The sequence below is a fragment of the Anomaloglossus baeobatrachus genome, chromosome 10 (assembly GCF_048569485.1).
Source record: "Anomaloglossus baeobatrachus isolate aAnoBae1 chromosome 10, aAnoBae1.hap1, whole genome shotgun sequence".
Lineage (NCBI taxonomy): Eukaryota > Metazoa > Chordata > Amphibia > Anura > Aromobatidae > Anomaloglossus > Anomaloglossus baeobatrachus.
The window spans coordinates 6,735,100-6,761,693 of NC_134362.1; the positions used below are offsets into that span (position 1 = coordinate 6,735,100).

General features: G+C 55.4%; 1 protein-coding gene across 4 annotated transcripts in view; it reads left to right on the top strand.

Annotated features, from left to right (window-relative positions):
• The window catches only part of TUB (TUB bipartite transcription factor), a 156,037-nt gene that overhangs the window by 126,490 nt on the left and 2,953 nt on the right, over positions 1-26,594 (top strand). For 3 of the 4 annotated variants that reach the window (XM_075326007.1, XM_075326008.1, XM_075326009.1), the window contains exons 4-11: positions 259-396; positions 8,422-8,589; positions 8,667-8,788; positions 8,998-9,189; positions 18,420-18,532; positions 18,603-18,717; positions 25,611-25,709; positions 25,783-25,954. In XM_075326007.1, the coding sequence (XP_075182122.1) occupies positions 259-396; positions 8,422-8,589; positions 8,667-8,788; positions 8,998-9,189; positions 18,420-18,532; positions 18,603-18,717; positions 25,611-25,709; positions 25,783-25,954 (1,119 nt within the window). The remainder of the gene's footprint in view (positions 1-258; positions 397-8,421; positions 8,590-8,666; positions 8,789-8,997; positions 9,190-18,419; positions 18,533-18,602; positions 18,718-25,610; positions 25,710-25,782; positions 25,955-26,594) is intronic. The other variant, XM_075326011.1, reaches the window with a different exon arrangement.

The following is a 26,594-nucleotide window of genomic DNA, read 5'->3' on the forward strand; positions in this document are numbered from 1 at the left end:
TAGTTTGTGCTCCCCGCAGGCGGCACCTCCATTCCTCAGCGTAGTATGTGCTCCCCGCAGGCAGCGCCTCCATTCCCCTAGTGTATTCTATGCTCCCCGCAGGTAGCGCCTTCATTCCTCAGCGTCGTCTGTGCTCCCCGCAGGCGGCACTTCCATTACCCTGTGATTATGGGCTGTACATTGTCATGGTCCGCACTGACACCGCTGACTCTGGTGTAATGTGATTTCTCTCTGTTTCCTCGTGTGGACACCGAGCAGTGCAGGAGGCCGAGCAGGAGGACACGCAGGTGGCAGATGAGGCGCAACCTCCAAAATCCACTAAAAAGAACAAGGCAGCAGGTGCCACTAATTGTCCGTCTGGCAGCGCCAGGAAAGAGAAAAAAGGAAAGCAGAAAGGTCAGATGCATGACGACCCCTGCATGACCCCCCAGTACAGCTGCATGACATCCGTGTGTGCCCACCCAGCCCAACGCATGACCCTCCCTGCACGTGGAGGACGCCACACAACCCGCATTATTCATGTGCACAAGTGTATGTGTAGCCAAGCATGTCACCTCCTGTGTTTATGGACTAAAGAGACGAACGTCACCAAGTAATAAAATCATAGGAGCTAAAAATAATCAGAAGGTTCAGAAAATAAAACTCTGCGCAATTCTCCATAAACTTCAAAGCTCCAAATATCACTTAGGTCGGCAGGTAATGACAACTGTTCATCTGCAGCCACCACTAGGGGGAGCTCCCAGTATACAGAGATACATAAGATCCTGTCTACAGCTTCCACTAGGGGGAGCTCCCTGTATACAGAGATACATGATAAGATCCTGTCTGCAGCCACCACTAGGGGGAGCTCCCTGTATACAGAGATACATGATAAGATCCTGTCTGCAGTCACCACTAGAGGGAGCTCCCTGTATACAGAGATACATGATAAGATACTGTCTGCAGCCACCACTAGGGGGAGCTCCCTGTATACAGAGACACATGATAAGATCCTGTCTGCAGCCACCACTAGGGGGAGCTCCCTGTATACAGAGATACATGATAAGATCCTGTCTGCAGCCACCACTAGGGGGAGCTCCCTGTATACAGAGATACATGATAAGATCCTGTCTGCAGTCACCACTAGGGGGAGCTCCCTGTATACAGAGATACATGATAATATCCTGTCTGCAGCCACCACAAGGGGGAGCTCCCTGTATACAGAGATACATGATAATATCCTGTCTGCAGCCACCACTAGGGGGAGCTCCCTGTATACAGAGATACATGATAAGATCCTGTCTGCAGCCACCACTAGGGGGAGCTCCCTGTGTACAGAGATACATGATAAGATCCTGTCTGCAGCCTCCACTAGAGGGAGCCCCCTGTATAGAGAGATACATAATACGATCCTGTCTGCAGTCACCACAAGGGGGAGCTCCCTGTATACAGAGATACATGATAAGATCCTGTCTGCAGTCACCACTAGGGGGAGCTCCCTATATACAGAGATACATGATAAGATCCTGTCTGCAGCCTCCACTAGGGGGAGCTCCCTGTATACAGAGATACATGATAAGATCCTGTCTGCAGCCACCACTAGGGGGAGCTCCCTGTATACAGAGATACATGATAAGATTCTGTCTGCAGCCACCACTAGGGGGAGCTCCCTGTATACAGAGATACATGATAAGATCCTGTCTGCAGCCACCACTAGGGGGAACTCCCTGTGTACAGAGATACATGATAAGATCCTGTCTGCAGCCACCACTAGGGGGAGCTCCCTGTATACAGAGATACATGATAAGATCCTGTCTGCAGCCACCACTAGGGGGATCTCCCTGTATACAGAGATACATCATAAGATCCTGTCTGCAGCCACTACAAGGGGGAGCTCCCTGTATACAGAGATACATGATAAGATCCTGTCTGCAGTCACCACTAGGGGGAGCTCCCTGTATACAGAGATACATAAGATTCTGTCTGCAGTCACCACTAGGGGGAGCTCCCTGTATACAGAGATACATGATAAGATCCTGTCTGCAGCCACCACTAGGATGAGCTCCCTGTATACAGAGATACATGATAAGATCCTGTCTACAGCCACCACTAGGGGGAGCTCCCTGTATACAGATACATGATAAGATCCTGTCTGCAGCCACCACTAGGGGGAGCTCCCTGTATACACAGATACATGATAAGATCCTGTCTGCAGCCACCACTAGGGGGATCTCCCTGTATACAGAGATACATGATAAGATCCTGTCTGCAGCCACCACAAGGGGGAGCTCCCTGTATACAGAGATACATGATCAGATTCTGTCTGTAGCCACCACTAGGGGGAGCTCCCTGTATACAGAGATACCTGATAAGATCCTGTCTGCAGCCACCACTAGGGGGAGCTCCCTGTATACAGAGATACATGATCAGATTCTGTCTGTAGCCACCACTAGGGGGAGCTCCCTGTATACAGAGATACATGATAAGATCCTGTCTGCAGCCACCACTAGGGGGAGCTCCCTGTATACAGAGATACATAAGATTCTGTCTGCAGTCACCACTAGGGGGAGCTCCCTGTATACAGAGATACATGATAAGATCCTGTCTGCAGCCACCACTAGGGGGAGCTCCCTGTATACAGAGATACATGATAAGATCCTGTCTGCAGTCACCACAAGGGGGAGCTCCCTGTATACAGAGATACATGATAAGATCCTGTCTGCAGTCACCACTAGGGGGATCTCCCTGTATACAGAGATACATGATAAGATCCTGTCTGCAGCCACCACTAGGGGGAGCTCCCTGTATACAGAGATACATGATAAGCTCTTGTCTGCAGCCACCACTAGGGGGAGCTCCCTGTATACAGAGATACATGATAAGATCCTGTCTGCAGCCACCACTAGGGGAGCTCCCTGTATACAGAGATACATGATAAGATCCTGTCTGCAGTCACCACTAGGGGGAGCTCCCTGTATACAGAGATACATGATAAGCTCTTGTCTGCAGCCACCACTAGGGGGAGCTCCCTGTATACAGAGATACATGATAAGATCCTGTCTGCAGCCACCACTAGGGGGAGCTCCCTGTATACAGAGATACATGATAAGCTCTTGTCTGCAGCCACCACTAGGGGGAGCTCCCTGTATACAGAGATACATGATAAGATCCTGTCTGCAGCCACCACTAGGGGGAGCTCCCTGTATACAGAGATACATGATAAGATCCTGTTTGCAGTCACCACTAGGGGGAGCTCCCTGTATACAGAGATACATATGATCCTGTCTGCAGCCACCACTAGGGGAGCTCCCTGTATACAGAGATACATGATAAGATCCTGTCTGCAGTCACCACTAGGGGGAGCTCCCTGTATACAGAGATACATGATAAGCTCTTGTCTGCAGCCACCACTAGGGGGAGCTCCCTGTATACAGAGATACATGATAAGATCCTGTCTGCAGCCACCACTAGGGGAGCTCCCTGTATACAGAGATACATGATAAGATCCTGTCTGCAGTCACCACTAGGGGGGAGTCTAGCTGCATCTCTTGGCAAGAAAAATACAACTGCAAAATTTTACATTTTGCTGCGTCTTCAATGGGTTTGTTTGTCACCTGCATTTTTGTAGCATTTTTGTATACCAGTGAATGTTATAGAGATACTGTAGATAGACATATAATTGCACACCCGTGAACATATAATATAATTGTTCCATGTGGAGCTTATTGGACAAATTTTTATGATTAAATAAATAAAGTGAAAAAACGGCATGGAGCCCTCCTATTTTTGATAACCAGCCAAGGTAAAGCAGACAACTCGGGACTGGTATTATCAGCCTGGGAAGATCCATGTTTTTTTGGCCCTTCCCAGCCTAAAAATAGTATCCATTAGATGTGCCAATTCTGGAGATTTGCCCTGCTCTTCCTGATTACCCCGGTGCGGTAGCAATCAGGATGATACTTTTGGGGTTTGTCAGTTGGGAATTGATAGCTGGTAGCAAGCCCAGAGGTTAGTAATGGAGAGGCGTCTATCAGCCACCCCCATTACTAACCCACTAAGTAAGTTTATCGTTTTCCATATAAAGTATTTGTGTGTTGTTTTTTTTTTTCCCCTTAGTGGGTTAGCAATGGGGGTGTCTGATAGATGCCTCTCCATAACTAACCCCTGGGCTTTATGCAGCTGTCACTACACAGCTAACATCAACCCCAAAAGTATTACCCCATTTGCCACCGCACCAGGACAATTGGGAAGAGCTGAGGTGAAGCGCCAGAATTTAAGCATCTAATGGATGTGTAACTTCTGGGGCCGCTGCATGCTGCTACTTTTAGGCTGGGAAGGGCCAAATAGGCTGGGAAGGTCCATGGTTATCATCAGCCTCCAGCTGTCTGCTTTCCCTTGGCTGGTGATTAAAAATAGGGTGGGCCCCATGTTATTTTTCACATTAATCATAAAAAGCTTTCCAATAAGCTCCACAGGGTGTCTGTCCGCTTTTTGTTTAGTTCTATTATCTGTATCTCACGATCCAGAAGAAATAGAGACTCTTCTCCCATGACTAATGTAAGAATCCTTTATTGGTGCATCAATTCAAAGAGATACACATGTGAAAAACATGTAAAAAGAGAAAATAGGGGAATGTGTAGGATGCAAAAAAAAACAGACCAAGGTCACAAAATAAAAACATTGTTTTCTGAATAAAGCCATCACATTGGTTGTAGAAATAATATTTAAATATTAGATGGTAGTGTGCTGCACAGGGTCACATGGATATATCAGGACAAAAGACGGGGGGGTGTGAATAATGCTTCACAGGTGTGACAGTGTGGGAGTCTCACAAAGGCAGAACTAAGCCGCTGCAAACAGGAGCAGACCGAGGTGCAAAATCAAGTTACAACCACCCCCACTGTCCATGCACCCCCACTGTCCATGCACCCCCACTGTCCATGCACCCCCACTGTCCATGCACCCCCACTGTCCCTGCACCCCAACTGTCCATGCACCCCACTGTCCCTGCACCCCCACTGTCCCTACACCCCCACTGTCCCTGCACCCTCACTGTCCCTGCACCCTCACTGTCCCTGCACCCCCACTGTCCATGCACCCCCACTGTCCATGCACCCCCACTGTCCCTGCACCCCCACTGTCCCTGCACCCCCACTGTCCCTGCACCCCCACTGTCCCTGCACCCCACTGTCCCTGCACCCCACTGTCCGCAGTTTGTCCTATGTTCCCCATTCGTCTGGTCATGTGACATCAACAGATTCTGGGGCAAAGTGCAAACATAGAAATCACAGACCCCAGAGTAAAGTCCTTATTAGCTGCTCCCTCTCGGCACACTACCCCCCCAAAAAATAGCAGGGTGGTCTCCACATAATTCATATAGCATAAACATATTCCGCAGCATTGTACAATCAGAGGGGACATATACAGACAATATCAGACATTACAGAGTAACCATTCAGATACCAGGAGGAGTGACGGTCTCCATCACAAGAGCTTACAGTCTATGAGGGAATAGGGGAGACACAAAGGGTAAAAATAAACAGCCCCCCCCCAAAAAAATACCTTCTGCACAGTGTATGATACCCCCACACAGTGTCCCTCAGCACAGTATATCACACCCCCCAGCATAGTGTGATGGCCCCCATACACACGATCATGACCTTCACACAATATGATGGACCCACAGCCCCCATCCTATATACTACTGCACAGCCCTGTACTCAGTATGATGACCCCACAGCCCCCCACACAGTATCATGATCCCCACATTATATCCAAACAGCCCTGTACTCAGTATGATGACCCCACAGGCCCCCCACACAGTATCATGATCCCCACATTATATCCAAACAGCCCTGTACTCAGTATGATGACCCCACAGGCCCCCCACACAGTATCATGATCCCCACATTATATCCAAACAGCCCTGTACTCAGTATGATGACCCCACAGGCCCCCCACACAGTATCATGATCCCACATTATATCCAAACAGCCCTGTACTCAGTATGATGACCCCACAGGCCCCCCACACAGTATCATGATCCCACATTATATCCAAACAGCCCTGTACTCAGTATGACCCCACAGCTCACCGCACAGTATCATGATCCCACATTATATCCAAACAGCCCTGTACTCAGTATGATGACCCCACAGCCCCCCACACAGTATCATGATCCCCACATTATATCCAAACAGCCCTGTACTCAGTATGATGACCCCACAGGCCCCCCACACAGTATCATGATCCCACATTATATCCAAACAGCCCTGTACTCAGTATGATGACCCCACAGCTCACCGCACAGTATCATGATCCCACATTATATCCAAACAGCCCTGTACTCAGTATGATGACCCCACAGCCCCCCACACAGTATCATGATCCCCACATTATATCCAAACAGCCCTGTACTCAGTATGATGACCCCACAGCTCACCGCACAGTATCATGATCCCCACAGCCCTGTACTCAGTATGATGACCCCACAGCCCCCCGCACAGTATCATGATCCCCACAGCCCTGTACTCAGTATGATGACCCCACAGCCCCCTGCACAGTATCATGATCCCCACATTATATCTAAACAGCCCTGCATTCAGTATGATGACCCCACAGCCCCCCACACAGTATCATGATCCCCACATTATATCCAAACAGCCCTGTACTCAGTATGATGACCCCACAGCCCCCCACACAGTATCATGATCCCCACATTATATCCAAACAGCCCTGTACTCAGTATGATGACCCCACAGGCCCCCCACACAGTATCATGATCCCACATTATATCCAAACAGCCCTGTACTCAGTATGATGACCCCACAGGCCCCCCACACAGTATCATGATCCCCACATTATATCCAAACAGCCCTGCACTCAGTATGATGACCCCACAGCCCCCCACACAGTATCATGATCCCACATTATATCCAAACAGCCCTGTACTCAGTATGACCCCACAGCTCACCGCACAGTATCATGATCCCACATTATATCCAAACAGCCCTGTACTCAGTATGATGACCCCACAGCCCCCCACACAGTATCATGATCCCCACATTATATCCAAACAGCCCTGTACTCAGTATGATGACCCCACAGGCCCCCCACACAGTATCATGATCCCACATTATATCCAAACAGCCCTGTACTCAGTATGATGACCCCACAGCTCACCGCACAGTATCATGATCCCACATTATATCCAAACAGCCCTGTACTCAGTATGATGACCCCACAGCCCCCCACACAGTATCATGATCCCCACATTATATCCAAACAGCCCTGTACTCAGTATGATGACCCCACAGCTCACCGCACAGTATCATGATCCCCACAGCCCTGTACTCAGTATGATGACCCCACAGCCCCCCGCACAGTATCATGATCCCCACAGCCCTGTACTCAGTATGATGACCCCACAGCCCCCTGCACAGTATCATGATCCCCACATTATATCTAAACAGCCCTGCATTCAGTATGATGACCCCACAGCCCCCCACACAGTATCATGATCCCCACATTATATCCAAACAGCCCTGTACTCAGTATGATGACCCCACAGCCCCCCACACAGTATCATGATCCCCACATTATATCCAAACAGCCCTGTACTCAGTATGATGACCCCACAGCCCCCCACACAGCATCATGATCCCCACATTATATCCAAACAGCCCTGTACTCAGTATGATGACCCCACAGCTCACCGCACAGTATCATGATTCCCACAGCTTTGTACTCCGTATGATGACCCTACAGCCCTACACTATCATGATTCCCACTCAGTTTGATGCTCCTACAGAATAGGATGGCCTCCACACGGTATCAGAGCCTCTGCAGCCCCCCCCCCCTCAAGTACTGATATTAAAATATAACAGTTCTCCCCTTTCCCTGTACCCCGAGGTGCTGCTTCACGCCGCAATGTGTAGACAGAGGCGCTGCACAGCAGGCCCGATCTAATGCCGTCATCATGCCTGCTGCACTCCGGCTGAATGATGGAAGAGGGGGCCGGTGGCTTTACACTGTTCTATTCCTCTGTATCTGTAATCTGAGGACAGGTGGGGGGGAGTGGGGCGAGTCATTCTGCACCAGGCCCCCAACTCAAAGGCTTATAGCAGCCGCGGGGCCTGCCACTATGGCTTGTTTGCCCCTGAACAGGAGGTGGGCTGTCAGTATGAGGGTCCTGGGTGTTTCTGAGCAGGAGGTATCCGATCTCTGTATACAGCAGAGGTGAGGGGTCTTTTGCAATGATTTCCTGCAATTACACAAGACAATCCCCCTTTTATGTGTTTTCTATGGTCCCCCGCTGTGACGGCCCCCTCTAATGGGCACCCATTGGTTGTGGTTCTGATTCAGGGCCATCTTGTCTGGATCTCCGCTGCCCTCTTCATGGTAATTCTGAGCCCTCTCACTTCCAGTTGTTTGCCCCCTCAGGTATCGATGGCCCTGCAGCTGCTTTCCAGGACGAGGCCACGGACACAGGGAGTCAAGTCCAGATATTAACAGTCGGTCAGTCCAATCCCGATGAGGACGAGGCAGAAACACTGAGCGCCGGTCACCAGCAGAGCAAGCAGGACCTGAGGGTGACCATGCAGAAGAAAGGTGAGGAGCTCGACGCCAGGAGCCGCCCGGGCCCAGTCATCTCATCACGCCGTGCCTGATGTTTTCCTCTTCCTCAGGAATATCCAGCAGCATGAACTTCGATGAAGAAGAGGATGAGGAAGACGAGGACAGTTCAAGTTCATCCCAGCTGAATAGTAACACCAGACCGGGCTCCGCCACCAGCAAGAAATCAAATAAGGTCAGTAAATTCCATTGATGTCATCTGCCACCGCTCCACTCAGCAGAGAATCCTTCCCGGAGTGTCCGGGTGACAACGCAGATATATATGAGCTTCTGAAAACCATTTATAACCCCAGTGGGTGCTGCAATGGTGGCCTGCCGAATATTGCTACATCCAGGGGCTTGTTCTTAGATCAGTTTCTATCAGCGATCAATGTATTCCCACAGGAGACGGCGTCAGCCCCCAGCCCCTCCACCAACGAGCCGCCCATTGATGTGGAGGACCTGGAAGAGTTTTCCATGCGGCCGGCTCCACAGGGGGTCACCATCAAGTGCAGGATTACCAGAGACAAGAAGGGCATGGACCGGGGCATGTACCCCACTTATTATCTGCACCTGGAGCGGGAGGACGGTAAAAAGGTCAAAATGACATAAACTTCCCAATAATCTGTCATGGAAATGAAGTGACGATCCTTGTGATCCCTCTAATATAATACTAGAGAGCGAAAGAGAGAAGGATAAATGAGAGAAGGATGAAAGAGGCAGAGCACGCGGCGAGAGCAAGGAACTGAGAGGAGAGCGCGCGGGGAGAGCAAGGAACTGAGAGGAGAGTGAGCGGGGAGAGCAAGGAACTGAGAGGAGAGCGAGCGGGGAGAGCAAGGAACTGAGAGGAGAGCGAGCGGGGAGAGCAAGGAACTGAGAGGAGAGCGCGCGGGGAGAGCAAGGAACTGAGAGGAGAGCGAGGAACTGAGAGGAGAGCAAGGAACTGAGAGGAGAGCAAGGAACTGAGAGGAGAGCGAGCGGGGAGAGCAAGGAACAGAGAGGCGAGAGCAAGGAACTGAGAGGAGAGCGCGCGGGGAGAGCAAGGAACTGAGAGGAGAGCGAGCGGGGAGAGCAAGGAACTGAGAGGAGAGCGCGCGGGGAGAGCAAGGAACTGAGAGGAGAGCGCGCGGGGAGAGCAAGGAACTGAGAGGAGAGCGCGCGGGGAGAGCAAGGAACTGAGAGGAGAGCGAGGAACTGAGAGGAGAGCAAGGAACTGAGAGGAGAGCGAGCGGGGAGAGCAAGGAACTGAGAGCAGAGCGAGGAACTGAGAGGAGAGCAAGGAACTGAGAGGAGAGCGAGCGGGGAGAGCAAGGAACTGAGAGGAGAGCGCGCGGGGAGAGCAAGGAACTGAGAGGAGAGCGCGCGGGGAGAGCAAGGAACTGAGAGGAGAGCGCGCGGGGAGAGCAAGGAACTGAGAGGAGAGCGCGCGGGGAGAGCAAGGAACTGAGAGGAGAGCGCGCGGGGAGAGCAAGGAACTGAGAGGAGAGCGAGGAACTGAGAGGAGAGCAAGGAACTGAGAGGAGAGCGAGCGGGGAGAGCAAGGAACTGAGAGGAGAGCGCGCGGGGAGAGCAAGGAACTGAGAGGAGAGCGCGCGGGGAGAGCAAGGAACTGAGAGGAGAGCGCGCGGGGAGAGCAAGGAACTGAGAGGAGAGCGCGCGGGGAGAGCAAGGAACTGAGAGGAGAGCGCACGAGGAGAGCAAGGAACTGAGAGGAGAGCGAGGAACTGAGAGGAGAGCAAGGAACTGAGAGGAGAGCAAGGAACTGAGAGGAGAGCGAGCGGGGAGAGCAAGGAACTGAGAGGAGAGCGCGCGGGGAGAGCAAGGAACTGAGAGGAGAGTGCGCGGGGAGAGCAAGGAACTGAGAGGAGAGCGCGCGGGGAGAGCAAGGAACTGAGAGGAGAGCGCGCGGGGAGAGCAAGCGAGGAGATGAAGGAACTGAGAGGAGAGCACGCGGCGAGAGCAAGGAACTGAGAGGAGAGCGCGCGAGGAGAGCAAGGAACTGAGAGGAGAGCGCGCGAGGAGAGCAAGGAACTGAGAGGAGAGCGCGCGAGGAGAGCAAGGAACTGAGAGGAGAGCGCGCGGGGAGAGCAAGGAACTGAGAGGAGAGCGCGCGGGGAGAGCAAGCGAGGAGATGAAGGAACTGAGAGGAGAGCGAGCGGGGAGAGCAAGGAACTGAGAGGAGAGCGCGCAAGGAGAGCAAGGAACTGAGAGGAGAGCGCGCGAGGAGAGCAAGGAACTGAGAGGAGAGTGCGCGGGGAGAGCAAGGAACTAAGAGGAGAGCGAGCGGGGAGAGCAAGGAACAGAGAGGAGAGCGAGGAACTGAGAGGAGAGCAAGCAGGGAGAGCAAAGAACTGAGAGGAGAGCGAGCGGGGAGATCAAGGAACTGAGAGGAGAGCGAGCGGGGAGAGCAAGGAACTGAGAGGAGAGCGAGGAACTGAGAGGAGAGTGAGCGGGGAGAGCAAGGAACTGAGAGGAGAGCGAGCGGGGAGAGCAAGGAACAGAGAGGAGAGCGAGGAACTGAGAGGAGAGCGAGCGGGGAGAGCAAGGAACTGAGAGGAGAGTGAGCGGGGAGAGCAAGGAACTGAGAGGAGAGCGAGCGGGGAGAGCAAGGAACAGAGAGGAGAGCGAGGAACTGAGAGGAGAGCGAGGAACTGAGAGGAGAGCGAGGAACTGAGAGGAGAGCGAGGAACTGAGAGGAGAGCGAGCGGGGAGAGCAAGGAACTGAGAGGAGAGCGAGGAACTGAGAGGAGAGCGAGCAGGGAGAGCAAGGAACAGAGAGGCGAGAGCAAGGAACAGAGAGGAGAGCGCGTGGGGAGAGCAAGGATCAGAGAGGAGAGCGCGCGGGGAGAGCAAGGATCAGAGAGGAGAGCGCGCGGGGAGAGCAAGGATCAGAGAGGAGAGCGCGCGGGTAGAGCAAGGAACAGAGAGGAGAGCGCGCGGGGAGAGCAAGGAACAGAGAGGAGAGCACGCGGGGAGAGCAAGGAACAGAGAGGAGAGCACGCGGGGAGAGCAAGGAACAGAGAGGAGAGCGCGCGGGGAGAGCAAGGAACAGAGAGGAGAGCACGCGGGGAGAGCAAGGAACTGAGAGGAGAGCAAGGAACTGAGAGGAGAGCAAGGAACTGAGAGGAGAGCAAGGAACAGAGAGGAGAGCGCGCGGGGAGAGCAAGGAACAGAGAGGAGAGCGAGGAACTGAGAGGAGAGCGAGCGGGGAGAGCAAGGAACTGAGAGGAGAGCATGCGGGGAGAGAAAGGAACTGAGAGGAGAGCGAGGAACTGAGAGGAGAGCAAGGAACTGAGAGGAGAGCAAGGAACAGAGAGGAGAGCGCGTGGGGAGAGCAAGGAACAGAGAGGAGAGCGAGGAACTGAGAGGAGAGCGAGCGGGGAGAGCAAGGAACTGAGAGGAGAGCATGCGGGGAGAGAAAGGAACTGAGAGGAGAGCATGCGGGGAGAGAAAGGAACTGAGAGGAGAGCGAGGAACTGAGAGGAGAGCGAGCGGGGAGAGCAAGGAACTGAGAGGAGAGCATGCGGGGAGAGAAAGGAACTGAGAGGAGAGCGAGGAACTGAGAGGAGAGCGAGCGGGGAGAGCAAGGAACTGAGAGGAGAGCATGCGGGGAGAGCAAGGAACTGAGAGGAGAGCAAGGAACTGAGAGGAGAGCATGCGGGGAGAGAAAGGAACTGAGAGGAGAGCAAGGAACAGAGAGGAGAGCGCGCGGGGAGAGCAAGGAACAGAGAGGAGAGCGAGGAACTGAGAGGAGAGCGAGCAAGGAACTGAGAGGAGAGCAAGGAACTGAGAGGAGAGCAAGGAACAGAGAGGAGAGCGCGCGGGGAGAGCAAGGAACAGAGAGGAGAGCGAGGAACTGAGAGGAGAGCGAGCGGGGAGAGCAAGGAACTGAGAGGAGAGCATGCGGGGAGAGAAAGGAACTGAGAGGAGAGCGAGGAACTGAGAGGAGAGCGAGCGGGGAGAGCAAGGAACTGAGAGGAGAGCATGCGGGGAGAGAAAGGAACTGAGAGGAGAGCGAGGAACTGAGAGGAGAGCGAGCGGGGAGAGCAAGGAACTGAGAGGAGAGCGAGGAACTGAGAGGAGAGCGAGCGGGGAGAGCAAGGAACTGAGAGGAGAGCATGCGGGGAGAGCAAGGAACTGAGAGGAGAGCAAGGAACAGAGAGGAGAGCAAGGAACTGAGAGGAGAGCATGCGGGGAGAGAAAGGAACTGAGAGGAGAGCAAGGAACAGAGAGGAGAGCGCGCGGGGAGAGCAATGAACAGAGAGGAGAGCGAGGAACTGAGAGGAGAGCGAGCGGGGAGAGCAAGGAACTGAGAGGAGAGCAAGGAACAGAGAGGAGAGCAAGGAACTGAGAGGAGAGCAAGGAACAGAGAGGAGAGCAAGGAACAGAGAGGAGAGCAAGGAACAGAGAGGAGAGCGCGCGGGGAGAGCAAGGAACAGAGAGGAGAGCGAGGAACTGAGAGGAGAGCGAGCGGGGAAAGCAAGGAACTGAGAGGAGAGCATGCGGGGAGAGAAAGGAACTGAGAGGAGAGCGAGGAACTGAGAGGAGAGCGAGCGGGGAGAGCAAGGAACTGAGAGGAGAGCGAGGAACTGAGAGGAGAGCGAGCGGGGAGAGCAAGGAACAGAGAGGAGAGCGAGGAACTGAGAGGAGAGCGAGGAACTGAGAGGAGAGCGAGGAACTGAGAGGAGAGCGAGGAACTGAGAGGAGAGCGAGCGGGGAGAGCAAGGAACTGAGAGGAGAGCGAGGAACTGAGAGGAGAGCGAGCAGGGAGAGCAAGGAACAGAGAGGCGAGAGCAATGAACAGAGAGGAGAGCGCGTGGGGAGAGCAAGGATCAGAGAGGAGAGCGCGCGGGGAGAGCAAGGATCAGAGAGGAGAGCGCGCGGGGAGAGCAAGGATCAGAGAGGAGAGCGCGCAAGTAGAGCAAGGAACAGAGAGGAGAGCGCGCGGGGAGAGCAAGGAACAGAGAGGAGAGCACGCGGGGAGAGCAAGGAACAGAGAGGAGAGCAAGGAACTGAGAGGAGAGCGAGCGGGGAGAGCAAGGAACTGAGAGGAGAGCATGCGGGGAGAGAAAGGAACTGAGAGGAGAGCGAGGAACTGAGAGGAGAGCGAGCGGGGAGAGCAAGGAACTGAGAGGAGAGCGAGGAACTGAGAGGAGAGCGAGGAACTGAGAGGAGAGCGAGGAACTGAGAGGAGAGCGAGCAGGGAGAGCAAGGAACAGAGAGGCGAGAGCAAGGAACAGAGAGGAGAGCGCGTGGGGAGAGCAAGGAACAGAGAGGAGAGCGCACGGGGAGAGCAAGGATCAGAAAGGAGAGCGCGCGGGGAGAGCAAGGAACAGAAAGGAGAGCGCGCGGGGAGAGCAAGGAACAGAGAGGAGAGCAAGCGAGGAGAGCAAGGAACTGAGAGGAGAGCAAGGAACTGAGAGGAGAGCAAGACACAGAGAGGAGAGCGCGCGGGGAGAGCAAGAAACAGAGAGGAGAGCGCGCGGGGAGAGCAAGAAAGAGAGGAGAGCAAGCGAGGAGAGCAAGGAAGAGAGAGGAGAGCAAGCGAGGAGAGCAAGGAAGAGAGAGGAGAGCGAGCGGGGAGAGCAAGGAACTGAGAGGAGAGCGAGCGGGGAGAGCAAGGAACAGAGAGGAGAGCGAGCGGGGAGAGCAAGGAACAGAGAGGAGAGCGAGCGGGGAGAGCAAGGAACTGAGAGGCGAGAGCGAGGAACTGAGAGGAGAGCGAGCGGGGAGAGCAAGGAACAGAGAGGCGAAAGCAAGGAACAGAGAGGACAGCGAGCGGGGAGAGCAAGGAACTGAGAGGAGAGCGAGCGGGGAGAGGAAGGAACTGAGAGGAGAGCGAGCGGGGAAAGCAAGGAACAGAGAGGAGAGCGCGCGGGGAGAGCAACGAACAGAGAGGAGAGCGCGCGGGGAGAGCAAGGAACTGAGAGGAGAGCGCGCGGGGAGAGCAAGGAACTGAGAGGAGAGCGCGCGGGGAGAGCAAGGAACTGAGAGGAGAGCGCGCGGGGAGAGCAAGGAACTGAGAGGAGAGCGCGCGGGGAGAACAAGGAACTGAGAGGAGAGCGCGCGGGGAGAGCAAGGAGCTGAGAGGCGAACGAGCGGGGAGAGCAAGGAGCTGAGAGGCGAGCGCGCGGGGAGAGCAAGGAGCTGAGGCGAGCGCGCGGGGAGAGCAAGGAGCTGAGAGGCGAGCGCGCGGGGAGAGCAAGGAGCTGAGAGGCGAGCGCGCGGGGAGAGCAAGGAGCTGAGAGGAGAGCGCGCGGGGAGAGCAAGGAACTGAGAGGAGAGAGCGCGGGGAAAGCAAGGAACAGAGAGGAGAGCGCGCGGGGAGAGCAACGAACAGAGAGGAGAGCGCGCGGGGAGAGCAAGGAACTGAGAGGAGAGCGAGCGGGGAGAGCAAGGAACAAAGAGGAGAGCAAGGAACAGAGAGGAGAGCGAGCGGGGAGAGCAAGGAACAGAGAGGAGAGCGCGCGGAGAGAGCAAGGAACTGAGAGGAGAGCGCACGGGGAGAGCAAGGAACTGAGAGGAGAGCGCGCGGGGAGAGCAAGGAACTGAGAGGAGAGCGCGCGGGGAGAGCAAGGAACTGAGAGGGGAGCGCGCGGGGAGAGCAAGGAACTGAGAGGAGAGCGCACGGGGAGAGCAAGGAACTGAGAGGAGAGCGCGCGGGGAGAGCAAGGAACTGAGAGGAGAGCGCGCGAGGAGAGCAAGGAACAGAGAGGCGAACGAGCGGGGAGAGCAAGGAGCTGAGAGGCGAGCGCGCGGGGAGAGCAAGGAGCTAAGAGGCGAGCGCGCGGGGAGAGCAAGGAGCTGAGGCGAGCGCGCGGGGAGAGCAAGGAGCTGAGAGGCGAGCGCGCGGGGAGAGCAAGGAGCTGAGGAGAGCGCGCGGGGAGAGCAAGGAACTGAGAGGAGAGCGCGCGGTGAAAGCAAGGAACAGAGAGGAGAGCGCGCGGGGAAAGCAAGGAACAGAGAGGAGAGCGCGCGGGGAAAGCAAGGAACAGAGAGGAGAGCGCGCGGGGAGAGCAACGAACAGAGAGGAGAGCGCGCGGGGAGAGCAAGGAACTGAGAGGAGAGCGAGCGGGGAGAGCAAGGAACAAAGAGGAGAGCAAGGAACAGAGAGGAGAGCGAGCGGGGAGAGCAAGGAACAGAGAGGAGAGCGCGCGGAGAGAGCAAGGAACTGAGAGGAGAGCGAGCGGGGAGAGCAAGGAACAGAGAGGAGAGCGCGCGGGGAGAGCAAGGAAAAGAGAGGAGAGCGCGTGGGGAGAGCAAGGAACTGAGAGGAGAGCGCGCGGGGAGAGCAAGGAACTGAGAGGAGAGCGCGCAGGGAGAGCAAGGAACTGAGAGGAGAGCGCGCGGGGAGAGCAAGGAACTGAGAGGAGAGCGCGCGGGGAGAGCAAGGAACTGAGAGGAGAGCGCGCGGGGAGAGCAAGGAACTGAGAGGAGAGCAAGGAACTGAGAGGAGAGCGTGCGGGGAGAGCAAGGAACTGAGAGGAGAGCGCGCGGGGAGAGCAAGGAACTGAGAGGAGAGCGCACGGGGAGAGCAAGGAACTGAGAGGAGAGCGCGCGGGGAGAGCAAGGAACTGAGAGGAGAGCGCGCGGGGAGAGCAAGGAACAGAGAGGCGAACGAGCGGGGAGAGCAAGGAGCTGAGAGGCGAGCGCGCGGGGAGAGTAAGGAGCTGAGAGGTGAGCGCGCGGGGAGAGCAAGGAGCTGAGAGGCGAGCGCGCGGGGAGAGCAAGGAGCTGAGAGGCGAGCGCGCGGGGAGAGCAAGGAACTGAGAGGAGAGCGCGCGGGGAGAGCAAGGAACTGAGAGGAGAGCGCGCGGGGAAAGCAAGGAACAGAGAGGAGAGCGCGCGGGGAGAGCAACGAACAGAGAGGAGAGCGCGCGGGGAGAGCAAGGAACTGAGAGGAGAGCGAGCGGGGAGAGCAAGGAACAGAGAGGAGAGCAAGGAACAGAGAGGAGAGCGAGCGGGGAGAGCAAGGAACAGAGAGGAGAGCGCGCGGGGAGAGCAAGGAACTGAGAGGAGAGCGAGCGGGGAGAGCAAGGAACAGAGAGGAGAGCGCGCGGGGAGAGCAAGGAAAAGAGAGGAGAGCCCGTGGGGAGAGCAAGGAACTGAGAAGAGAGCGCGCGGGTAGAGGAAGGAACTGAGAGGAGAGCGCGCGGGGAGAGCAAGGAACTGAGAGGAGAGCGCGCGGGGAGAGCAAGGAACTGAGAGGAGAGCGCGCGGGGAGAGCAAGGAACTGAGAGGAGAGCGAGCGGGGAGAGCAAGGAACTGAGAGGAGAGTGAGCGGGGAGAGCAAGGAACTGAGAGGAGAGCGCGCGGGGAGAGCAAGGAACTGAGAGGAGAGCGCGCGGGGAGAGCAAGGAACTGAGAGGAGAGCGCGCGGGGAGAGCAAGGAACTGAGAGGAGAGCGCGCGCGGAGAGCAAGGGACTGAGAGGAGAGCGCGCGCGGAGAGCAAGGGACTGAGAGGAGAGCAAGGAACTGAGAGGAGAGCGCGCGGGGAGAGCAACGAACAGAGAGGAGAGCGCGTGGGGAGAGCAAGGAACTGAGAGGAGAGCGAGCGGGGAGAGCAAGGAACAGAGAGGAGAGCAAGGAACAGAGAGGAGAGCGAGCGGGGAGAGCAAGGAACAGAGAGGAGAGCGCGCGGGGAGAGCAAGGAACTGAGAGGAGAGCGAGCGGGGAGAGCAAGGAACAGAGAGGAGAGCGCGCGGGGAGAGCAAGGAAAAGAGAGGAGAGCGCGTGGGGAGAGCAAGGAACTGAGAGGAGAGCGCGCGGGGAGAGCAAGGAACTGAGAGGAGAGCGCGCGGGGAGAGCAAGGAACTGAGAGGAGAGCGCGCGGGGAGAGCAAGGAACTGAGAGGAGAGCGCGCGGGGAGAGCAAGGAACTGAGAGGAGAGCGAGCGGGGAGAGCAAGGAACTGAGAGGAGAGTGAGCGGGGAGAGCAAGGAACTGAGAGGAGAGCGCACGGGGAGAGCAAGGAACTGAGAGGAGAGCGCGCGGGGAGAGCAAGGAACTGAGAGGAGAGCGCGCGCGGAGAGCAAGGGACTGAGAGGAGAGCGCGCGCGGAGAGCAAGGGACTGAGAGGAGAGCAAGGAACTGAGAGGAGAGCGCGCGGGGAGAGCAAGGAACTGAGAGGAGAGCGCGCGGGGAGAGCAAGGAACTGAGAGGAGAGCAAGGAACTGAGAGGAGAGCAAGGAAATGAGAGGAGAGCGCGCGGGGAGAGCAAGGAACTGAGAGGAGAGCAAGGAACTGAGGAGAGGAGCGCAAGGAACTAAGGGGAGAACGGGAACAGGAAGGAACTGAGAAGAGAGTGTGGGAGGGGAAAGGAAGAGCGTGCGGGAGAGGATGTCTCAATTTTTTCCCCTTTCTTCCTCTGTATAGTTTTTCATTCTCTCTCTCCCCTTTCTCTCTCATCACAGTTTCCTTTCTTCCTTCTTTTCTCATATATATTAATAGCTCTATCTACTGTATATCAGGATGTGCAGGTGAAGGGGCCTGCAGCACTGAGGAAAAGCAGGGTGATGCTGGGAAATGTGGCTTTAGTAGATTAGACTAGGATCACCCAATGAGCTCTGTGAAGCTGGATGCACTAAGGAGCAGAAGGAGATCAAGAAAAAAAGAAAAAAAAGGCTACAAGAAAAACTTTATATTGGGCCTTGTCTACTATTAACATTACTGATGTAGATACTGCGTTTTGTAAAGACTACTGCCATTGTGGGACTAAACAGCTGGTGTACCTGCTGCAGCCACCGGGGGCAGAAGCGATCAGATCCTGAGTGTAGGCCTTCAATCTCGATTACAGGATTACATTGTGAGATTTTTAATGTTTTTAGATTTTTCTATTGGCTGGAAGAAAACGGAAGAAGAGTAAAACCTCGAATTATCTCATCTCCATAGATCCGACTGACTTGTCGCGGGGAGGAGAGAGTTTTATCGGCAAACTTCGGTAATCATGGTACAGATGAGAGTCACATACAAGAGTCACATTGATAATAGTAATCACATGATCATTGCAGGTCAAACCTGATGGGCACCAAATTCACAGTCTACGATAACGGAGTGAACCCGGTGAAGACATCCTCGAGTCTGGAGGCGAGCAACTTACGACAGGAACTTGCTGCCATCTGCTATGTGAGTGCCCGGTGCAGGGGCTATAACTTACTGGAGGGGACACACGTTCAGTCACCTCCACCTAATAAGCCGAGTGCTGGAGGATACACACGCTCAGTCACCTCCCCGTAATGAGGAGAGTGCTATAAGACACACACGCTCAGTCACCTCCAGCTAATGAGCCAAGTGCTGGAGGACAAATACGCTCCATCACCTCCACCTAATGAGCCAAGTGCTGGAGGACACACAAGCTCAGTCACCTATACCTAATGAGCCGAGTGCCTGAGGACACATACGTTCAGTCACCTATACCTAATGAGCCGAGTGCTGGAGGACACACACGCTCAGTAACCTCCACCTATTGATCCGAGTGCTGTAAGACACACACGCTAAGTCACCTTCACCTAATGAGCCGAGTGCTGGAGGACACACACGCTCAGTCACTTCCACCTAATGAACATAGTGCTGGAGGACACACACGCTCAGTCATCTCCACCTAATGAACATAGTGCTGGAGGACAGACACCCTCAGTCACCTCCACCTAATGAACATAGTGCTGGGGGACACACACGCTCACTCACCTCCACCTAATGAACATAGTGCTGGAGGACACACACGCTCAGTCACTTCCATCTAATGAACATAGTGCTGGAGGACACACACGCTCAGTCACCTCCATCTAATGAACATAGTGCTGGAGGACACACACGCTCAGTCACCTCCACCTAATGAACATAGTGCTGGAGGACACACACGCTCAGTCATCTCCACCTAATGAACATAGTGCTGGAGGACACACACGCTCAGTCACCTCCACCTAATGAGCCGAGTGCTGGAGGACACACACGCTCAGTCACTTCCACCTAATGAACATAGTGCTGGAGGACACACACGCTCAGTCATCTCCACCTAATGAACATAGTGCTGGAGGACACACACGCTCAGTCATCTCCACCTAATGAACATAGTGCTGGAGGACACACACGCTCAGTCACCTATACCTAATGAGCCGAGTGCTGGAGGACACACACGCTCAGTCATCTCCACCTAATGAACATAGTGCTGGAGGACAGACACCCTCAGTCACCTCCACCTAATGAACATAGTGCTGGGGGACACACACGCTCAGTCACCTCCACCTAATGAACATAGTGCTGGAGGACAGACACCCTCAGTCACCTCCATCTAATGAACATAGTGCTGGAGGACACACACGCTCAGTCACCTCCACCTAATGAACAGAGTGCTGGGGGACACACACGCTCAGTCACCTCCACCTAATGAACATAGTACTGGAGGAAACACGCTCAGTCACCTCCACCTAATGAACAGAGTGCTGGAGGACACACACGCTCAGTCACCTCCACCTAATGAACAGAGTGCTGGAGGAAACACGCTCAGTCACCTCCACCTAATGAAGATAGTGCTGGAGGACACACACGCTCAGTCACCTCCACCTAATGAACAGAGTGCTGGAGGACACACACGCTCAGTCACCTCCACCTAATGAACATAGTGCTGGAGGACAGACACCCTCAGTCACCTCCACCTAATGAACATAGTGCTGGAGGACACACACGCTCAGTCACCTCCATCTAATGAACATAGTGCTGGAGGACACACACGCTCAGTCACCTCCACCTAATGAACAGAGTGCTGGGGGACACACACGCTCAGTCACCTCCACCTAATGAAGATAGTGCTGGAGGACACACACGCTCAGTCACCTCCACCTAATGAACAGAGTGCTGGAGGACACACACGCTCAGTCACCCCCACCTAATGAACAGAGTGCTGGAGGACACACGCTCAGTCACCTCCACCTAATGAACAGAGTGCTGGGGGACACACACGCTCAGTCACCTCCACCTAATGAACAGAGTGCTGGGGGACACACACGCTCAGTCACCTCCACCTAATGAACAGAGTGCTGGAGGACACACGCTCAGTCACCTCCACCTAATGAACAGAGTGCTGGAGGACAGACACCCTCAGTCACCTCCACCTAATGAACATAGTGCTGGAGGACACACACGCTCAGTCACCTCCATCTAATGAACATAGTGCTGGAGGACACACACGCTCAGTCACCTCCACCTAATGAACAGAGTGCTGGGGGACACACACGCTCAGTCACCTCCACCTAATGAACAGAGTGCTGGGGGACACACACGCTCAGTCACCTCCACCTATTGAACATAGTGCTGGAGGACACACACGCTCAGTCACCTCCACCTAATGAGCCGAGTGCTGGAGGACACACATGCTCAGTCACTTCCACCTAATGAACATAGTGCTGGAGGACACACACGCTCAGTCATCTCCACCTAATGAACATAGTGCTGGAGGACACACACGCTCAGTCACTTCCACCTAATGAACATAGTGCTGGAGGACAGACACGCTCAGTCATCTCCACCTAATGAACATAGTGCTGGAGGACAGACACCCTCAGTCACCTCCACCTAATGAACATAGTGCTGGAGGACACACACGCTCAGTCACTTCCATCTAATGAACATAGTGCTGGAGGACACACACGCTCAGTCACCTCCACCTAATGAACATAGTGCTGGGGGACACACACGCTCAGTCACCTCCACCTAATGAACAGAGTGCTGGAGGAAACACGCTCAGTCACCTCCACCTAATGAACAGAGTGCTGGAGGACAGACACGCTCAGTCACCTCCACCTAATGAACAGAGTGCTGGAGGACACACACGCTCAGTCACCTCCACCTAATGAACATAGTGCTGGAGGACAGACACCCTCAGTCACCTCCACCTAATGAACATAGTGCTGGAGGACAGACACCCTCAGTCACCTCCACCTAATGAACATAGTGCTGGAGGACACACACGCTCAGTCACCTCCATCTAATGAACATAGTGCTGGAGGACACACCCGCTCAGTCACCTATACCTAATGAGCCGAGTGCTGGAGGACACACACGCTCAGTCACTTCCACCTAATGAACATAGTGCTGGAGGACACACACGCTCAGTCATCTCCACCTAATGAACATAGTGCTGGAGGACAGACACCCTCAGTCACCTCCACCTAATGAACATAGTGCTGGGGGACACACACGCTCAGTCACCTCCACCTAATGAACATAGTGCTGGAGGACAGACACCCTCAGTCACCTCCATCTAATGAACATAGTGCTGGAGGACACACACGCTCAGTCACCTCCACCTAATGAACAGAGTGCTGGGGGACACACACGCTCAGTCACCTCCACCTAATGAACATAGTACTGGAGAAAACACGCTCAGTCACCTCCACCTAATGAACAGAGTGCTGGAGGACACACACGCTCAGTCACCTCCACCTAATGAACAGAGTGCTGGAGGAAACACGCTCAGTCACCTCCACCTAATGAAGATAGTGCTGGAGGACACACACGCTCAGTCACCTCCACCTAATGAACAGAGTGCTGGAGGACACACACGCTCAGTCACCTCCACCTAATGAACAGAGTGCTGGAGGACACACACGCTCAGTCACCTCCACCTAATGAACAGAGTGCTGGAGGACACACGCTCAGTCACCTCCACCTAATGAACATAGTGCTGGAGGACACACACACTCAGTCACCCCCACCTAATGAACAGAGTGCTGGAGGACACACACGCTCAGTCACCTCCACCTAATGAACAGAGTGCTGGGGGACACACACGCTCAGTCACCTCCACCTAATGAACAGAGTGCTGGGGGACACACACGCTCAGTCACCTCCACCTAATGAACAGAGTGCTGGGGGACACACACGCTCAGTCACCTCCACCTAATGAACAGAGTGCTGGAGGACAGACACGCTCAGTCACTCTCCCAAGTTTTTAAATCAATGCAGAGGAGCTGATAGAAATAGCTTTCTGCCTGCTTGTCAGGGATGTAGCAGAGCTGTGGTACGTGGCAGAGATGGGCTGAGTGGACTCCTTCACCATGGTGGCTACACCATCAGCTGCCAGCAGGGGATGGAAAACACCACACCTTGAATAAATAGTGTAAAAATAATTGAAAAGCCTATAAACTCAGAAATTGGGGCGGCCGGCACCGGTGTACAGTCGTGTTTGGCCGGGACCGGTGTACAGTCGTGTTTGGCCGGGACCGGTGTACAGTCGTGTTTGGCCGGGACCGGTGTACAGTCGTGTTTGGCCGGGACCGGTGTACAGTCGTGTTTAGCCGGGGCCGGTATACAGTCGTGTTTGGCCGGGGCCGGTGTACAGTCGTGTTTGGCCGGGGCCGGTGTACAGTCGTGTTTGGCCGGCGCCGGTGTACAGTCGTGTTTGGCCGGGACCGGTGTACAGTCGTGTTTGGCCGGGGCCGGTGTACAGTCGTGTTTGGCCGGGGCCGGTATACAGTCGTGTTTGGCCGGGGCCGGTGTACAGTAGTGTTTGGCCGGCACCGGTGTACAGTCGTGTTTGGCCGGCACCGGCGTACAGTCGTGTTTGGCCGGCACCGGCGTACAGTCGTGTTTGGCCGGCACCGGCGTACAGTCGTGTTTGGCCGGCACCGGCGTACAGTCGTGTTTGGCCGGCACCGGCGTACAGTCGTGTTTGGCCGGCACCGGTGTACAGTCGTGTTTGGCCGGCGCCGGTGTACAGTCGTGTTTGGCCGGCGCCGGTGTACAGTCGTGTTTGGCCGGGGCCGGTGTACAGTCGTGTTTGGCCGGGGCCGGTGTACAGTCGTGTTTGGCCGGGGCCGGTGTACAGTCGTGTTTGGCCGGGGCCGGTGTACAGTCGTGTTTGGCCGGGGCCGGTGTACAGTCGTGTTTGGCCGGGGCCGGTATACAGTCGTGTTTGGCCGGGGCCGGTGTACAGTCGTGTTTGGCCGGGACCGGTGTACAGTCGTCTTTGGCTGGGACCAGTGTACAGTCGTCTTTGGCTGGGACCGGTGTAGTCGTGTTTGGCCGGGGCCGGTGTACAGTCGTGTTTGGCCGGGGCCGGTGTACAGTCATGTTTGTTTAGGCATGTTTGCCCTTTGACCCTAGTCTTCTTAGCACCCGCTTATCTTCTGTTATACGGGTCCCTTGCTCACTCAATGCACTCTTGCTTATGTGGATCTCTACCTACTCATGGGTCATATTGTGCCAGACTGCTCACCATTATTACTTTTAATAATTATTGTATTTTTCTATTTATTATTTTGTCATCTGATGCATTTGGTAGCTCCTGTCCCTGACATTTTCCAGCAGTTTTTTGTATGTCAGGATTTTTCTATGCAAAGATTCTACAATAAAATAATATTTTAGCCTAATACTTTTCAGAAGGGGAAGGAGCCCGACCCTGTTCAGACCTCAGCCCCCCGGCGGACACATAGAAGCACAGAATGACCACGCGTCAGATACTGCACCACATTGCCAGCAAAATGGGGCGATAAGGAGGTGCCATATAGTACGCTAAGCAATGTCACAATACAGTGCCCAGATAATAAATTCTGCCATAGACTATGCTACCATAGCACAGTGCCCAGCCATGTTGATTTCAGTAATATGTGTATTCAGAGCGCCACCTTCAGGTCACAGGAGGAATTGCAGATCACTGGCTGTAGTCGGCTTCATGTATAAGGCTCGGTCTGTGCTCGGGGAGGTGGCCGGTGTGGTGCACGGTGTGGTGTTTTGGGAGATGGACGGGGAGGTGGCCGGTGTGGTGCTCGGGAAGGTGGCTGGGGAGGTGGCCGGGAAGGTGGCCGGTGTGGTGCTCGGGGAGGTGGCCGGGGAAGTGCTCGGGGAGGTGGCCGGTGTGGTGCTCGGGCAGGTGGCCGGTGTGGTGCTCGGGGAGGTGGCCGGTGTGGTGCTCGGGGAGGTGGCCGGTGTGGTGCTCGGGGAGGTGGCCGGTGTGGTGCTCGGGGAGGTGGCCGGTGTGGTGCTCGGGGAGGTGGCCGGTGTGGTGCTCGGGGAGGTGGCCGGTGTGGTGCACGGTGTGGTGTTTTGGGAGATGGACGGGGAGGTGGCCGGTGTGGTGCTCGGGAAGGTGGCTGGGGAGGTGGCCGGGAAGGTGGCCGGTGTGGTGCTCGGGGAGGTGGCCGGGGAAGTGCTCGGGGAGGTGGCCGGTGTGGTGCTCGGGCAGGTGGCCGGTGTGGTGCTCGGGGAGGTGGCCGGTGTGGTGCTCGGGGAGGTGGCCGGTGTGGTGCTCGGGGAGGTGGCCGGTGTGGTGCTCGGGGAGGTGGCCGGTGTGGTGCTCGGGGAGGTGGCCGGTGTGGTGCTCGGGGAGGTGGCCGGTGTGGTGCTCGGGGAGGTGGCCGGGGAGGTGCTCGGGGAGGTGGCCGGTGTGGTGCTCGGGCAGGTGGCCGGTGTGGTGCTCGGGCAGGTGGCCGGTGTGGTGCTCGGGGAGGTGGCCGGTGTGGTGCTCGGGGAGGTGGCCGGTGTGGTGCTCGGGGAGGTGGCCGGTGTGGTGCTCGGGGAGGTGGCCGGGGAGGTGCTCGGGGAGGTGGCCGGGGAGGTGCTCGGGGAGGTGGCCGGGGAGGTGCTCGGGGAGGTGGCCGGTGTGGTGCTCGGGGAGGTGGCCGGGGAGGTGCTCGGGGAGGTGGCCGGTGTGGTGCTCGGGGAGGTGGCCGGTGTGGTGCTCGGGGAGGTGGCCGGTGTGGTGCTCGGGGAGGTGGCCGGTGTGGTGCTCGGGAAGGTGGCCGGTGTGGTGCTCGGGGAGGTGGCCGGGGAGGTGCTCGGGGAGGTGGCCGGTGTGGTGCTCGGGGAGGTGGCCGGTGTGGTGCTCGGGGAGGTGGCCGGTGTGGTGCTCGGGGAGGTGGCCGGTGTGGTGCTCGGGGAGGTGGACGGTGAGGTGCTCGGGGAGGTGGCCGGTCTGGTGCTCGGGGAGGTGGACGGTGTGGTGCTCGGGCAGGTGGCCGGTGTGGTGCTCGGGGAGGTGGACGCTTCTTTCTTACAAATACTGAATTTCTCTTGATCTTCAGGAAACCAATGTCCTGGGTTTTAAGGGCCCTCGAAAGATGAGCGTCATCATCCCCGGAATGAACATGGACCATGAGAGGGTGTCCATACGACCCCGTAATGTGAGTGTGGGATCTGTGCACCATTCACTCCACAGCCGAAATCCTCAAAACTTTCATGGTGACTTCATTACAGGAGCACGAAACGCTTCTCTCCCGATGGCAGAACAAGAACACGGAGAGCGTCATCGAGCTGCACAACAAGACGCCCGTCTGGAACGACGACACCCAGTCCTACGTCCTCAACTTCCACGGCCGGGTGACTCAGGCTTCTGTCAAGAATTTCCAAATTATACACGACAATGATCGTAAGTTACATCCTTATCCTCCAGTCACCTCCAGAGCTGCACTCACTATTATGCTATTACATCATGTCTTATCATCAAGAGATGCAGTCACTATTCTGCTTTCTGCTGTTACATCATGGCTTATCCTCCAGTGACCTCCAGAGCTGCAATCACTATTCTGCTGTTACATTATGTCTTATCCTCCAGTCACCTACAGAGCTGCAGTCACTATTCTGCTGTGACATTGTATCTTAGCCTCCAGTCACCTCCAGAGCTGCACTCAATATTCTACTATTACATCATGTCATCCTCCAGTCACCTCCAGAGCTGCAGTTACAATTCAGCTGGATGCCCATTGGACTCTTAGCAGTAGTGCCATTATGCCAGTTCCCTGCAGTGCATGGTGAGGGATTTTCTTTTCCAGCAACTACTGCAGACCATGAGGTGGCCTTCTAGGGCCGGTAGAGTGATGTCACTTCCTGTGATCACCTCAGCCAATCAGAGTAGCAGTGTTTTACCTCTTCAGTATATAGAGTGACGGGGGCAGCAGTGAGATGGGAGAATCTGAGGCCAGAGGAAACTAGCAGATTTGTGAGTTCAGCTCTGGACGTCCATATCTTTGTGCAGTGCCGTCGCTCTGCGTTTTACGCTGTGGCCTCTG